The 15,446-nt window shown below is 47.7% G+C and overlaps 1 protein-coding gene across 8 annotated transcripts in view; it reads right to left on the minus strand.

Moving 5' to 3' along the window:
• The window catches only part of MPND (MPN domain containing), a 28,770-nt gene extending 20,183 nt beyond the window's left edge, over positions 1-8,587 (minus strand). For 3 of the 8 annotated variants that reach the window (XR_005555429.1, XR_005555432.1, XM_039332853.1), the window contains exons 1-3: positions 5,946-6,995; positions 4,202-4,432; positions 1,558-1,717 (exon numbers count right to left, since the gene is read on the minus strand). Coding sequence is in view for 4 of the 8 variants with exons in the window: in XM_039332853.1 (XP_039188787.1) it covers positions 1,558-1,717; positions 4,202-4,432; positions 5,946-6,218 (664 nt within the window). In the remaining 4 variants the exon portion in view is untranslated. Of the gene's footprint in view, positions 1-1,557; positions 1,718-4,201; positions 4,433-5,945; positions 6,998-8,486 lie in introns of those variants that run through there. The other 5 variants (XR_005555431.1, XM_039332855.1, XM_039332856.1 and 2 more) reach the window with 3 other exon arrangements.
• Positions 8,588-15,446: the final 6,859 nt, after the last annotated feature.

Genomic DNA, 15,446 nt, shown 5'->3' on the forward strand with positions numbered 1-15,446 from the left:
AAAATTAAAAACAAAATCCAGCAGATTGGAAAAAAAAAAGGCAGTAAAATTCTCGTGCTGAGGTCCGTCTTCGAGTTGGAGGCGATGTTTGTCCATTTCTGTGTTTTTTTTTTCTCCTTTCAGAATTAAAAGAAAATTAAAAAGTCTCTCTCTGAAAGTCAAGTTTCTCAAGCTCAGCAGCTTGAAGACGAGTGGACTTCAGCTCCCAGAATTCCCCAGCCAGCAACGAAATCCACCAGTCTTAAAGCCTGCTGGGTGGGGAATTCTGGGAGCTCAACCCATAATTCCAGTTGAAAAATATGTCTAAGTAATGAAGAATTGGGAGAGCTGAACAGAGGAAGAACCCTCGGCTAAGGCCATTCTTGGCTACTAGTTGTCACAATAAGATACATTCTTCCTTCCTTCTTTCCTTTCCTTTCCTTCCTTCCTTTCTCTCTCTCTCTCTTTTTCTTCCTTCTTTCCTTTCCTTTCCCTTCCTTCCTTCCCCTTTCTTCCTTCCTTTCTTTCTTTTTTCTTTTTCTTCCTTCCTTCCTTAACCTTCCTTCCTTTCTCTCTCTCTTTTCTTTCTTTTTTCTTCCTTCCTTCCTTTCTCTTTCTCTTTTTTCTTTTTCTTTCTTTCTTCCTCTCTTTCTCTTTTTTTCTTTCTTCCTTCCTTTCCCTTCCTTTCTCTCTTTTTCTTTCTTTCTTTCTTTTTTTCTTTTTCTTCCTTCTTTCCTTCCTTCCTTCCTTCCTTTTCTCTTTTTCTCTTTTCTTTTTTTTTCCTTCCTTCCCCCTTTTTCACCTTCCTTCCTACCTTCCTCTTTCTTTCTTTCTTTCTTTCTTTCTTTCTTTCTTCCTTCCTTTCTTTTTCTTTCTCTTCCTTCTATCCTTTTTCTCTTCCTCCCTTCCTCCCTCAACCCTCCCTTTCTCCTTTTTCTTCCTGCCTTTTTGCTTCCCACCTTCCCTTTTCTCCTTCCTTCCTTCCTTCCTTCCTTCCTTCCTTCCCTTTCTCTTTTCCTTCCTTCCTCCCTCACATCCTCCCTCCCTCCTTTTTCTTCTTTCTGTTTCCTTCCTTCCTTTCCCTTCCTTCCCTCTCTTTTCCCCCTCCTTCTCCTTTTTTCTTCCTTCCTTCCTTCTTCCTATTTTCCACTTCTTTTCTTCCCTCCATCCCTCTCTTCCCTTTTTCTTTCTTCCTTTTTTCTTCCCCCTTCTTCTCCTTCCCTCCCTTTCTCTTCTCTTTCCTTCCTTCCTTTCATTCTTCCTCCTCTTCTCTCCATTCCTCCCTCTTTTTCTTCTTTCCTTTCCTCCCTCCCTTCCTGCTTTCCTTCCTTCTCTTCTTTCCTTCTCCTTTTCCATCCTTCTTTTCTCTCCTCCTCTCCCCTCCCTTCTCGTCAGACATTGCAGGATAAGATAAAAACGTCAGGGTTGTGCCCAGGAAGCTCTGCTCACAGCGTGGCCACCATCTTGCCTTCTTTGACCTACGGAAGGCAGCGTACTGGGAGAAATTCAGCCAGCCCAAGCAGTGCTGCCTCGCTATGGCCCCCGATGGCTTTTTCGCCAGCTTGGTGGACCTCTTACCCGCGTTGTGTGAGTCTGACAGACTTTTCGCCAGCAGCTTCCTGGATTTCTCGTCCACTTTCTTGGCCAGCATGGAGTCAGCCAAGGCCGCCTTCATCCCTTTGGCTTCATCTTCCTCCTCATCACCCAGATCCTCTTCCTCCCCTTCGCTGATCAGACTCTGGTGGGGGAGAAGAAAAGAGCACCAAGCAGCTAAAGCAGCTTCTTCCCGTGGGACTCGATGACTTCAATGGGAACCTCGTCAATTTAAACCAGGGGTCTTCAAACTTGGCCCTTTTATGACTGGTGGACTTCAACTCCCAGAATTCCTCAACCAGGCACGCTGGCTGAGGAATTCTGGGAGCTGAAGTCCACCAGTCATGAAGGGACCATAGTTCCCCCATGCTGGCTGAGGAATTCTGGGAGTTGAAGTCCACCGGTCATAAAAGGGCCAAGTTTGAAGACCCCCTGCCTGTGGACTTCAACTCCCAGAATTCCTCAGCCAGGCACACTGGCTGAGGAATTCTGGGAGTTGAAGCCCACCAGTCATGAAGGGACCGTAGTTCCCCCATGCTGGCTGAGGAATTCTGGGAGTTGAAGTCCACCAGTCATAAAAGGGCCAAGTTTGAAGACCCCCTGCTTGTGGACTTCAACTCCCAGAATTCCTCAGCCAGGCACGCTGGGGCTGAGGAATTCTGGGAGTTGAAGTCCACCAGTCATAAAAAGGCCAAGTTTGAAGACCTCCTGCTTGTGGACTTCAACTCCCAGAATTCCTCAGCCAGGCACGCTGGGGCTGAGGAATTCTGGGAGTTGAAGTCCACCAGTCATAAAAGGACCAAGTTTGAAGACCCCCTGCTTGTGGACTTCAACTCCCAGAATTCCTCAGCCAGGCACGCTGGCTGAGGAATTCTGGGAGTTGAAGTCCACGTCATAAAAGGGCCAAGTTTGAAGACCCTGGATTTAAACACTCCACCGTATACCTGCAGTTCCATGAGGACCCACTAGGGGGCATCACTGTGGTGGTTTCGGCTGACTTGCAATGTCTCAGCCAGGGCGGAAGGACAGGTAATCCTCCACATATGGCTACAGTGGAGCCGGACTTTTACAGTCGGATATCAAAAAAATGTGACCGACCCCATTTTACAACCTTTTGGGTGTCGGTCGTTAAGTGAACCAATGCTCCCCCCTTGTGGTTCAACTATGGCAAGAAAGGTCATAAAACAAGGCAAAACTCACTTAAACAATTGCCTTGCTTAGCCATGGAAATTTTGGGCTCAACGGGGGCCGTGCATTGAGGGTAATAAATGGAATAAATAGAACTGTCAATGGGTTTGCTACTTCTAAGGGCGCCATGAATTGACCTCCTGTGGACTAGAAACTTAGAAAACAATGCCAGAAGAAGTCTATGGAGCTTCTCAGTCATTCCAGGTCAGGGTTGTCCCAAAGGTTCTTTTTCAGGAGGCAACTGGACTTTTTTGTTTTTCTTTGAAGACGTTTCGCTTCTCCTCCCAGAAGCTTCTTCAGCTCTGACTGGATGGTGGGGAAGGGAAGGATTTATACTCCTGGCAGACAGCTGGTCATTTGCATCCTTTTAGAGAGTCGTTGAGGCCACCTGGAGGTTTATTTGTGTCCTCAGGGTCACCTGAGTGGTGCAAATGGGTGTGGAGCCTTCTTGGAGCTGCTGAAAGGACTGTGTTATAGACTGGAAATAGATGGTATCCTCAGCAGCTCCAAGAAGGCTTCATGCCCATTTGACCGTGAGGACACAGGTAAAGATCCAAGTGGCCTCAACGACTCTCTAAAACAGTGGTTCTCAACCTTTTTAATGCTGTGACCCCCAACCGGTCGTAGGTCGAGGACTACCCAACCGGTCGTAAGTCGAGGATTACCCAACTGGTCGTAAGTCGAGGACTTTTCCTGCCCGGGAGTGCCGCGCATGCGTGGTGCCGCCCCCTGCACCAGCCAAGTTGTAGCTGGTAAGCGGCAGAGACGGCGCAGGCCGACCACCGGCTGGGCCACCACCTGGCCCAGCCCAAGGGAGGTAAGGCACCCACCGGGCCCCACGCGCGCCAGCAACCCTCCCTGTGCCCGCCGGCCTCCCACCTCCCACCCCTGGCCCTCTTTTACTTCCATTTTTAGTAGTTGCTCAGCAGGGAGGGGTGGAAACTTCCAGACAGCTCGCCTTCTCTGCAGACAACTTGCAGCACCGTTTGCAGAATGGGACTTTTGGTGGGCTCAGCAGGGCAGAGACAGCCTGGACAATTCCTATTGGCTTTTGAAAGCCAATAGAATTAGACTATATTCAAGAGAGTCTATTCTATTGGCTTTCAAAAGCCAATAGAATAAAAGGGAGTAGCACAGCTAAGGAAAAGGGGGGGAAAAATGGCGGACTGCGTTGTTTGACGACCCCCGTGAAATGGTCATTCGACCCCAAATGGGGTCCCCACCCACAGGTTGAGAACCGCTGCTCTAAAAGAATGCAAAGGACCGGCTGTCTGCCAGGAGTATAAATCCTTCCCTTCCCCACCATCCAGTCAGAGCTGAAGCAGCTTCCTGGATGAGAAGCGAAACGTCTTCAAAGGGAAAAAACAGAAAGTCCAATTGCCTCCTGAAAAAAAAGCACCAATGACGGAAGAAGGTTTTGAAGTAGAGCGGAAGGGTTTACCTCCTCTGCAGGGGGGGCGTTGGGTTGATGCTTCTTCAGCCAGACCGCCTTGTATTGGTCAAGTTTCTGCCCCTTGTACTTGACCGAGGCCCAGCCGCAGCCCGACTTCTTTGCAGGGTTGACCAGCTTCTTGCAGTAGGTGGCCCAGGCGCTGGGGGAGTTAAAGATCTGTCCGGTCTGTTGCCAGGCGATCTTCCCATCGGTCAGCAGGTCGCCCCAAAATTTCTTCCCCTGAGACACAGGCAAGAGGGTTAGGAGAGTTCACAACCCTGTATGAGAGCAGGCTGGGTTCACAAACCAGGGGTCTTCAAACTTGGCCCTTTTATGACTGGTGGACTTCAACTCCCAGAATTCCTCAGCCAGCCTCCATTTTGTTTGTTAGATTTAAGACAGGGGTCTTCAAACTTGGCTTTTATGACTGGTGGACCTCAACTCCCAGAATTCCTCAGCCAGCCTCCATTTTGTTTGTTAGATTTAAGACAGGGATCTTCAAACTTGGCTCTTTTATGACTGGTGGACTTCAACTCCCAGAATTCCTCAGCAAGGCACGCGTTGCCTGGCTGAGGAATTCCACCAGTCATAAAAGGGCCACATTTGAAGACCCCTGCCCTAAACCCTCACGAAGTTCCTTCAGGGGGGCTTATTGGGGTGTGAACAACCCATGCTAGTTTGTTCAAGGAGCCACACTGAAGAGTGAAGAGAAGAGCAACAAAGAGGATCAGGGGCCGGGAAGATTAAACAGATAAGGAACAGTTGCTGGAATTGGGGATGTCTCGTTTAACGAAGAGAAGGACGAGGGGGGACAGGATAGCAGGGTTCCAATATCTCAGGGGCTGCCCCAAAAAAGAGGCAGTCAAGCTATTTTCCAAAGCTCCTGAAGGCAGGAGAAGAAGCAACGGATGGAAACTAATCAAGGAGAGAAGTAACCTAGAACTAAGGAGAAAGTTCCTGACAGTAAGAACAATTAACCAGTGGAACTACCTGCCTCCAGAAGCGGTGAATGCTCCAAAACTGGATGTTTTTAAGAAGAGACTGAACAGCCATTTGTCTGAAATGGTATAGGGTTTCCTGCGTGAGCAGGGGGTTGGACTAGATGACCTCCAAGGTTCCTTCCAACTTTACTATTACTATTGCTATTATTATTATTACAACTTTACAATGCCTTGGTAAGGCCACACTTGGAATACGGCATCCACATTTGGTCACCACAATGTAAAAACGATGTTGAGACTCTAGAAAGAGTACAGAGAAGAGCAACAAAGATGATTAGGGGACTGGAGGCTAAAACATATCAGGAACGGTTGCTGGAATTGGGTCTGTCTAGTTTAATGAAGAAAAGGACGAGGGGGGACAGGATAGCTGCGTTCCAGTATTTGAGGGGCTGCCCCAAAGAAGAGGGAGTCAAGCTATTCTCCAAAGCGCCTGAAGGCAGGACAAGAAGCAACAGATGGAAACTAACCAAGGAGAGAAGCAAGCTAGAACTAAGGAGGAAGAGGAAGAGGAGGAGGAAGAGGAGGAGGAAGAAGAGAAGGAAGAGAAAGTGGAGGAGGAAGAGGAGGACGAAGGAGGAAAAAGAGGAAGAAAAGTAGGAGGAGAAGGATGAGGAGGACTGGGGGGGGGGGTCCCTGGTGGTCTCTGAGCTTGGTTGTTCTCTTGCAGACGTTTCATGACCCAGCTTGGTAACATCGTCAGCACTAGAAGGCTGTGGGGTTTGAAGAGAGGAGCGGGAAAGACGGTCACTTACCAGGTAGTAAATCGAGAGGACTCCTTCCCCGGGTTCAATCAGCCCATCTTTGAGAAGAACCCGGAGCGTGATTCCTCGGCGGGTCAGGAGGCCGCAGCTGCGTCCACCCGGCACGGTTTTTCCCACGCTGTCCTGCTCAGGGTCTTCCAAGCTGGTCTCCAGCTCCTCCTCATCCTCTTCCAGACACTCATCCCCAGCCAGGGATTCCGCATCCATCCCTGGAAATGGACGCAGGAAGCGAATCAGAGGCGGGATCCGGGAGGGAGACCTCATGAACGTCTCCGATTCGTTCTTCCTTTGACCAGGATGAGGGAAAGGCCGCCTTCAGAAGTTGCGGGAGCTTCAACCGTGGAAGCTTTCAAGAAGAGAAATTTCTGACTGCCATCTGTCGGAAATGGTGTAAGGTCTCCTGCTTGGGCAAGGAGGGGGGTTGGACTGGATGACCTCCAAGGTCCCTTCCCACTCTTGTTATTCTATTCTATTCTAAAACACGGAAGGCTTGTCAAACCACCCCACTTCTCCCAGGACAGTCCAACTGCGATACGATATCCCCGGTGGCACGTCCTGCCCTTTTGGCTTGAGTTCCTTTCCGAAAAAAGCTCAAGGTCCTAGTCCTCGTGAAGGCTACATTCCATTTAGGAAGCCAGGGCCAGAAGATGGCTCAGGGCTTGAAGATGGATACCGAGGCCTGGCATGGTTCCCCCTTCCCCCCCCCCCACCTTTATTCTCCACGAAGGGCAAAGACAGCCAGTTTGTTTTTGTGGTGAAGGCTCCAGGCTAGAAACTAGGAGACGGTGAGTTCTAGTCCTACTTTAGGAATGGAAGCCGGGTGGGTGACTGTGGGCCAGTCCCTCCCTCTCAGCCCAACCTACCTTGTAGGGTTGCTGTTCTGGGGAACATAGGAGAAGGAAGGAGTAATATGTATGTTCACGGCCTTGAGTTATTGATAAAAATAATAAAGGCAGGCTAAAGATAGAATAGGTGGCTAGGTAGGTGTAGATAGAGAGAGTCAGAGACAGAGAGAAAGAGAGACAGACAGACAGACAGACACAGACAGATAGATAGATATAATAGAGAGAGAGAGGGGCAGACAGAGGATGGATGGATGGAGGGATGGATGGAGAGACAGACAGACAGACAGACTGATAGATATAGAGAGAGGGGGGCAGACAGGCAGGATGGATGGATGGATGGAGAGAGAGAGAGAGACAGATAGATGACAGACAGACAGACTGATAGACAGATATAATAGAGAGACAGACAGACAGACAGACAGGATGGACGGATGGATGGAGAGAGACAGACAGATGATAGACAGACAGAGACAGACTGATAGACAGATAGATATCATAGGGAGACAGACAGAAAGACAGATAGGATGGATGGATGGACGGATGGATGGAGAGAGAGACAGACAGATGATAGACAGACAGACAGAGACAGACTGATAGACAGATAGTTATAATAGACAGACAGACAGACAGACAGGATGGATGGACGGACGAATGGAGAGAGAGACAGACAGATGATAGACAGACAGAGACAGACTGATAGACAGATAGATATCATAGAGAGGGGGGGCAGACAAACAGGATGGATGGATGGAGAGAGAGACAGACAGATGACAGACAGACAGACAGATATAATAGAGACAGACAAACAGACAGAGGATGGACGGACAGACGGATGGATGGATGGAGAGAGAGACAGGCAGATGATAGACAGACACTGATAGACAGATATAATAGAGAGAGACAGACAGACAGGATGGATGGATGGAGACAGGCAGAGAGAGGATGGATAGAGGGATGGAGACAGACAGACAGACAATAGACAGATTGTTGTGTGTGTGTGTGTGTACAGAGAGAGACAGGCAGACAGATGATGGACGGACAGACGGACAGACAGTCAGATCACCTTTGTGGTGGGCCTCTTTAAATCTTCATTATCGATATGAACTGGGCAATAATTAAGATATAGAAAATAATAGGAGACCCCCCCCAGCCCATCTGGAAAGTCCCAAAGAGACGACCCCCCCCCCCAAAACAGAGGTTTGGAAAAAGGCATCTAGACCAGTCTTTTTCACTCTAGGTAGCCTTTGAGGTGAGCGGACTTCAACTCCCAGAATTCCCCAGCCAGCATGGCTGGCTGGGGAACTCTGGGAATTGAAGTCCAGACGCCTTCAATTCACCGAGCTTGAGAAACGCGTTGACTTTAGCCAGTGCTCCGCAGTCTTTCCTAATGCTTCTCTTTCTGAAGTCTAACAAGGCGTTCCCTCCCTCCCTCCCTCCCTCCCGCAGCAGCCCGGCAGCTTTTCCCGGTGCCGCCCTCTGCTCATGCCCAGAAGCCCTTTGCCAGCGCCGGCAACTGGGTGGAACGAGTTCCCCGCGGATCGGAGGGGTTGGAGGAAGGCGCCCCCCTCCCCACAACTCCAAAGCCTCGCGGACGAGGCCCCCGCAGCCCCCTCCCGCCTCCTTCCCGCCCGCCCTCTGTGCGTGCTCAGAGGCACCCTCGCCTCGTCAGAGCGTCCGCCCTCGGTACCTGCAGCCGCCGCCGCCGCCGCAGCCATGGCCCGGGCGCTGCTCCTTCAGGCCCGCAGCATCCTCGCCCGGCCGGCCGCGGGAGACGGAAACAAAGGGAGGCGGAGAAAAGGCAGGAGCCGGGAAGGAGGCGGAGGAGGAGGAGAAAGGCGGCGGGGGGGGGGAGAGCGAAGGTGGGAAGAGAGAGTGAGGAAGGAGGAGAAGAAGGAGGAGGAGGAGAGGAAGGGAGGGAGGAGGAAGGTTAAGAAAGGAAGAAAAGAAGATGGAAGGGAGAGAGGGAGGAAGGAAGGAAGGAAGGAAGGAAGGAAGGAAGGAAGGAAGGATGGGAGCGAGGAGGAAGGGGAAGAAAGGAAGAAAAGAAGAAGGGAGACGGAGGAGGGAGGGAAGCAGAAGAGGAAGGAAGGAAAGAGGAGGGAGGGAGGGACGAAGGAAGGAAAGATGGGAGCGAGGAGGAAAGGGAAGAAAGGAAGAAAAGATGGATGGGAGGGAGGGAGGAAGGGAGAAGGCAGAAGAAGGAAGGAGGAGGGAAGGAAGGAAGGAAGGAAGGAAGGAAGGAAGGAAGGAAGGAAGGAAGGAAGGAAGGAAGGAAGGAAAGATGGGAGCGAGGAGGAAGGGGGAAAAGGAAGAAAAGAAGAAGGGAGGAGGGAGGGAAGCAGAAGAGAAAGGAAGGAAAGGGAAGGAAGGAAAGATGGATGGGAGGGAGGGAAGAAGGAAGGAAGGAAAAAAGGAGGGAAGGAATAAGTAAAGATGGAGGGAGGGCAAGAGGGAGGTAGGGCGGAAGGAAGGAAAAAGTAAGGGAGGAGGAAGAGATGAAAAAGAAAGGTAGGGAGGGAGGAAAGAAGGAGGGAAGTAAAGATGGAGGAAGGAAGGAAGGAAGGAAGGAAAAAGTAAGGAGGAGGAGGAGACAAAAAACACTGGAGGTCTTTAAGAAGAGACTGGACAATCATTTGTCTGGAATGGTATAGGTCTCCTGTTTGAGCAGGGGATTGGACTAGATGACCTCCAAAGTCCCTACCAACTCTCTTCTTCTTCTTCTTCTTCTTCTTCTTCTTCTTCTTCTTCTTCTTCTTCTTCTTCTTCTTCTTCTTCTTCTTCTCCTCCTCCTCCTCCTCCTCCTCTTCCTCCTCCTCTTCTTATTGTTATTGTTATCATTATTCATTATTATTCATTAGACATGAACCTCAGTCAACTGAATATTCAAATTGGCTGGCGCTGATAGTTGCTGCCAGCATCCTAGGTGTCAACCAGGTACCTCCTTAAAAAAATGTAAGATGTTCCGAGTAGTGCAGTTTTTTGTAGCATTGCTGGAGTTATTGCAGGAAGCTGCAGTTTTTTTATGTATTTTGCAAAATTTTTGGACATAGTTCCCAGTGCCCCAATGACAATGGGTATCACTTACATGTTTCATCCATAATTATGCAGTTTCAATGGCCAGGTTGCAATAACTGGTAATTTTTTCCAGTTATTATTATTATTGTTGTTGTTGTTGTTGTTGTTGTTGTTGTTGTTATTAACAACCGTCCTGCTTAGCCATGGCAACTCTGGTCACAAGCTGAGGACTTCCCTGCACAGGTGGTCCTCCACTTATGACCACAATTGAGCCCAAAATTTCTGTTGCTAAGCAAGACATTTGTTAAGTGAGTTTTGCCTCATTTTATGACCGCTATTGCCACCATTGTTAAGAGAATCACGGCTGTTGTTAAGTTAGTAACCCACTGGTTAAATGAATCTGGCTTCCCCATTGATTTTGCATGTCAGAAGGTCCCAAAAGGGGATCACATGATCCCCAGGACACTGAAACCGTCATAAATATGAGTCAGTTTGCCAAGTGTCTGAATTTTGATCACATGACTATTATGGGGATGCTGCAATGGTCGTAAGTGGGAAAAATGGTCATAAGTCACTTTTTCCAGTGCTGCTGTAACTTTGGTCACTAAATGGATTGCCGTAAGTCGAGGACCACCTGTATAGTCAAAGGAAGTTGGAGGCAGGAAGGAAATGAATTAATTTTTTCAGATTGCAGCAAAATTGTTAGGTGTTCTGAAAAGGTTGCAAGGTAGAATATGGCCACCAGAGGGCACTGCTTCCCCTGCTATATAACACTAGAATTAAACTTTTTATGCCAAGAACAGACGGGTTAAGAGGGGTCTCTGAGGTCATCCAGTCCAACCCCAGGCCTAAAGCAGAGCCACAACTGTAATGTAGAGCTCTCCAGCAAAATTGTGCCTTCCACTTTCTGGGGAAGCTGCTTCTTGTTGGAACAGCAATCATCCTCCAGATGTTTTTCCTGGTTTCCAAGAAAAAAAAGATCAGCCTGTTTGGAAAAAAATTTCATTAAAGAAAAAAAAATATGGAAAAAGGAGCAAAAGTAAACAACTTGGATAATCAAAGGGCTTCCAGAACAGGACTTATTTTCCAGTAGGTTAGAATATTTGAGGGTTGGTCGTTTTTAAAACATTTAAAACTGATTTAAATATTTATTTACAATCTTTTTTAAAAATATTTATTTTAAGCCGATAAAAAGAGGCAGAGGGAACTTGTGAGACTGCTGTCGGCTCAGGACTCCAAACCTAATGGCATGTGCTGGAGAATTCTGGGGATTGAAGTCCCCGCAACTTAAAGCTGCCAATGCTGAGAAACATTGGATTAGATCAGTGTTTCTCAACCTTGACAATTCTAAGGCATGTGGACTTCAACTCCCAGAATTCCACAGCCAGCAATGCTGGCTGTGGAATTCTGGGAGTTGAAGTCCACATGCCTTAAAATTGTCAAGGTTGAGAAACACTGGATTAGATTCATGAGACATAACCTTTTTTTTTTTCTAACTGCAGGTAATCCTTAAGTTATGACCACAACAGAGTCCAAAATTTCCCTTGCTAAGTGAGACATTTGTTGTGAATTTAGCCATTCTATTCTGTTCTGTTCTGTTCTGTCCTCTATTGCTATTCCATTCCATATTCTATTCTGTCCTGTCCTATCCTATCCTATATTGCTGTTCCATTCCATATTCTATTCTATTCTATTCTATTCTCTATTGCTATTCCATTCCATATCCTATACCAGTGGTGGTGAACCTGTGGCACTCGTGCCAGAGTCGACACTCAGAGCCCTCCCTGTGGGCACACACACCATGCCCTGGAGATGGCACTCTTCAATCAGCCACCCGCTAACTCACCGAACTCCCACGTGGCTGGATGCATCCCAGCATGGCTGTTTCCCTCCCCCCCCCCATCCCTTCTGGCCTCGCATGCTCTCCTTTTCCTGGGCACCACTCACTGCATCGCCTCCTCAGCTGTCGGCCGGCCGTCCAGCTCAGAGGCAGCTTCTCTGAACTGCTGGCAGCGGGCTGTGGAGCCCCAGAGTGTGCCAGTCAAAGGGCTGGCAGGCTGTAGCTGCTGATGGACACTGTCGTCCCCCCCCCCATGTACTCGCTGGCCTCTATGTGCGGAGGGCCGATGGTGTCAGGCAGCAACCGCCCCGGCCCCTGCCTCACCTTGCCCTGCGACAATGGCACTCCCGCCCTGCCTCGCCTCGCCTTGCCTCGCCTCACCCCCCAGGACAAGCCTCCTGCCCACCGCCCCACCTGCCAGACACCTCCTGGATCTCCTCCAACCCTGCTCGGCCCCCACAGGCGTCCCTCCCCACGAGCAACAGCGAGGTGACCATGCCCACCTTGCCCACACCCACCCAGTCTGCCGTGACCACAGCCATGCCCACCCAGTGGGCCACGCCCAGCTGGCACCCAGTGATAAATAAGTGGTTTTGGGTTGCAGTTTGGGCATTTGGTCTCTAAAAGGTTCGCCATCACTGTCCTATCCTAGCCTAGCCTAGCCTAGCCTAGCCGAGCCTCTATTGCTATACCATTCCATATTCTATTCTATTCTATTCTATTCTATTCTATTCTATTCTATTCTATTCTATTCTATTCTATTCTATTCCATTCCATATTCTATTCTATTCCATTCTATTCTATTCTATTCTATTCCATTCCATATTCTATTCTATTCTATTCTATTCTATTCTATTCTATTCTATTCTATTCTATTCCATTCCATTCCATTCCATTCCATATTCTATTCTATTCTATTCTATTCTATTCTATTCTATTCTATTCTATTCTATTCTATTCTATTCTATAACATTCCATTCTATATTCTGTTCTATTCTATTCTGTTCTATTCTATTCCATTCCATTCCATTCCATTCCATTCCATTCCATTCCATATTCTATTCTATTCTATTCTATTCTATTCTATTCTATTCTATTCTATTCTATTCTATTCTATTCCATTCCATTCCATTCCATTCCATTCCATTCCATTCCATTCCATTCTATTCTATTCTATTCTATTCTATTCTATTCTATTCTATAGAAATTTCCTCACAGTGAGAACAATTAACCAGTGGAACAACCTGCCTCCAGACGTTGTGGGTGCTCCAACACTAGAGGTTTTTAAGAAGAGACTGGACAGCCATTTGTCTGAAATGGGATAGGGTCTCCTGCTTGAATAGGGGGTTGGTCTAGATCAGGGGTTCTTAACCTTTTTGAACGAATCGCCCCCTTGAACCAATGAGGAAGTTGTCATTGCCCCCCCTCCCCCAACACAACCTCTCAGTCACAACATAGGAAATAATTCTTCAATTTATGCAAACACTTTTTTTGTTTTCTTTAAAATTGTCATCAGGACATATCACTGCAAATAATTTATTTCCAGTCTTTTTCCCATATCTCCCATATTCTGGCCAATGGCGCGCCACTGTATGGGTAGGGGCTGCTGCGCAACGCGCATGAAGATAAGCGATGCGTATTCACATATGTTCTGTACTGAAGCTAGCTGGAGGAACATTTGAAAACACAATTCAATCCACTAATAGCGAGCGATCTGATGTTTTTGTACGACAGATATGCCGCGATTCGCTGTACGAAAAAGTCTCAAAAGTATCCCCAAAACTTCTCGCTCCATCGCCCCCATATCGCCCCTTTTTCGTTCCTTCACCCCCTCATCGCCCCTTTTTCGTTCCATCGCCCCCCTGAAAAATGAAATCGCCCCCTGGGGGGCAATATCGCCCAGGTTAAGAACCACTGGTCTAGATGACCTCCAAGCGCCCTTCCAGTTCTGTTATTCCATTTTACTAAATAAATGGTTGTGAGGATGAGCTGTATGCGCAAAGACTCTGGACTCCTTTAAAGACAAACAGAGGTGGAAAAAAAACAGCTACATCTGCAGCCATTCTCTCCTGCCGCTGTTGCATACACAGCCTCTTCCCCGTCAGCTTTTTTTTTTCTTTAAACAAAGAATAATATTGATTGAAGTTACAAAGGGCACAGCTCCTGGCATGCGGAAAGACAAATAACAGATCGAGGGTGGTGATTTACCAAAAAAAAAAAACCTCCAAAAAGAAGTTTACCTTTCTAGGTTTACGAGCCAGCTAGGAAAGGATGGGCCTGCCTTGTTTTCTGGAAAAATAAACGAGATATTCCAGTTCAAAAAAGAATTGCTGCCAATTTGGGCAGGTTGCTTTTCTCTTAAAGGGAGAAAGAGAGAGATGGGAAGTTTCGCTTTAATTCATGCAGAAGAATTGACCTACTTTCGCTTCAGATAATTTTAGATATTATTAGATTAGACTCTGTTATCCGGTACTGATTTTCAAACACATTTCAACTTTTGTTTCTCTTTAGAACAGTGGTTCTCAACCTGTGGGTCGGGACCCCATTTGGGGTCGAACGACCATTTCACGGGGGTCGCCAAACAATGCAGTCCGCCATTTTTTCCCCCTTTTCCTTAGCTGTGCTACTCCCTTTTATTCTATTGGCTTTTGAAAGCCAATAGAATAGACTCTCTTGAATAGAGTCTAATTCTATTGGCTTTCAAAAGCCAATAGGAATTGTCCAGGCTGTCTCTGCCCTGCTGAGCCCGCCAAAAGTCCCATTCTGCAAACGGTGCTGCACCAGTTGAGTAGTCCTCGACCTACGACCGGTTGAGTAGTCCTCGACTTGGGGGTCACGGCATTAAAAAGGTTGAGAACCACTGCTTTAGAAAGTAGATTCGGATGTAGCGGTAGGACTTGAAAATGAACGAAAAACAGCCCCCCCCCAACTCTCATTTTAGGTGTGTATGAACAGAAGGATAATAATAATAATAACAACAACAACAACGTTGGAAGGGACCTTGGCGGTCATCTAGTCCAACCCCCTGCTTAGGCAGGAAATCCTACACCATTTCGGACAAATGGCTGTCCAATCTCTTCTTAAAAACTTCCAGTGTTGGAGCATTTACTGCTTCTGGAGGCAAGGAGTTCCACTGATTAATTGTTCTCACTGTCAGGAAGTTTCTCCTTAGTTCTAGGTTGCTTCTCTCCTTGATTAGTTTCCATCCGTTGCTTCTTCTCCTGCCTTCACAATCTGAAGATTAGTGTAATGTTTGGGTTCACCTGTTGACTGTTTCTTTTTCTACAAATAGCCCTCAACTTACAACAATTCATTTAGTGACCGCTCAAAGTCACAGAGGCACTGAAAAAAAGGGACTTATGACCATCTTTCACATTTACAACCGTAGCAGCATCCCCCGTGTTCACATGATCAACTGCTTCATATTTATGACGGTCGCAGCGTCCTGGGGTCACGTGATCCTGTTTTTGCGACCTTCAGGCAAGCCAAGTCAATGGGGGAAGGCAGATTCACTTAACAACCTTGTCATTAACTTAACAACTGCAGTGTTTCACTTAACAGTCATCTGGTAGGGTGTCTTAATTTTGAATCCAGGTCATAAGTAGCTCTGGGGCGGTCCATTGTAACTTCGGTCGCAACACAGTCGTAAATCGAGGAGTGCCTTTATCTCTCTCTCTCTCCTCCCCAACTTTCTACCCCCAACTTTTTTTCTTTCCTCTCCCTCTCTCTCTCTTTCTCTCTCTTTTTTTCTCTCTCTCTTTCCTCTCTCTCTTTTTTCTTTTTCCTCTCTCT

Source organism: Crotalus tigris, unplaced genomic scaffold (genome assembly GCF_016545835.1).
Source record: "Crotalus tigris isolate CLP2741 ecotype Arizona unplaced genomic scaffold, ASM1654583v1 scf7180000024465.619267, whole genome shotgun sequence".
Taxonomy (NCBI): domain Eukaryota; kingdom Metazoa; phylum Chordata; class Lepidosauria; order Squamata; family Viperidae; genus Crotalus; species Crotalus tigris.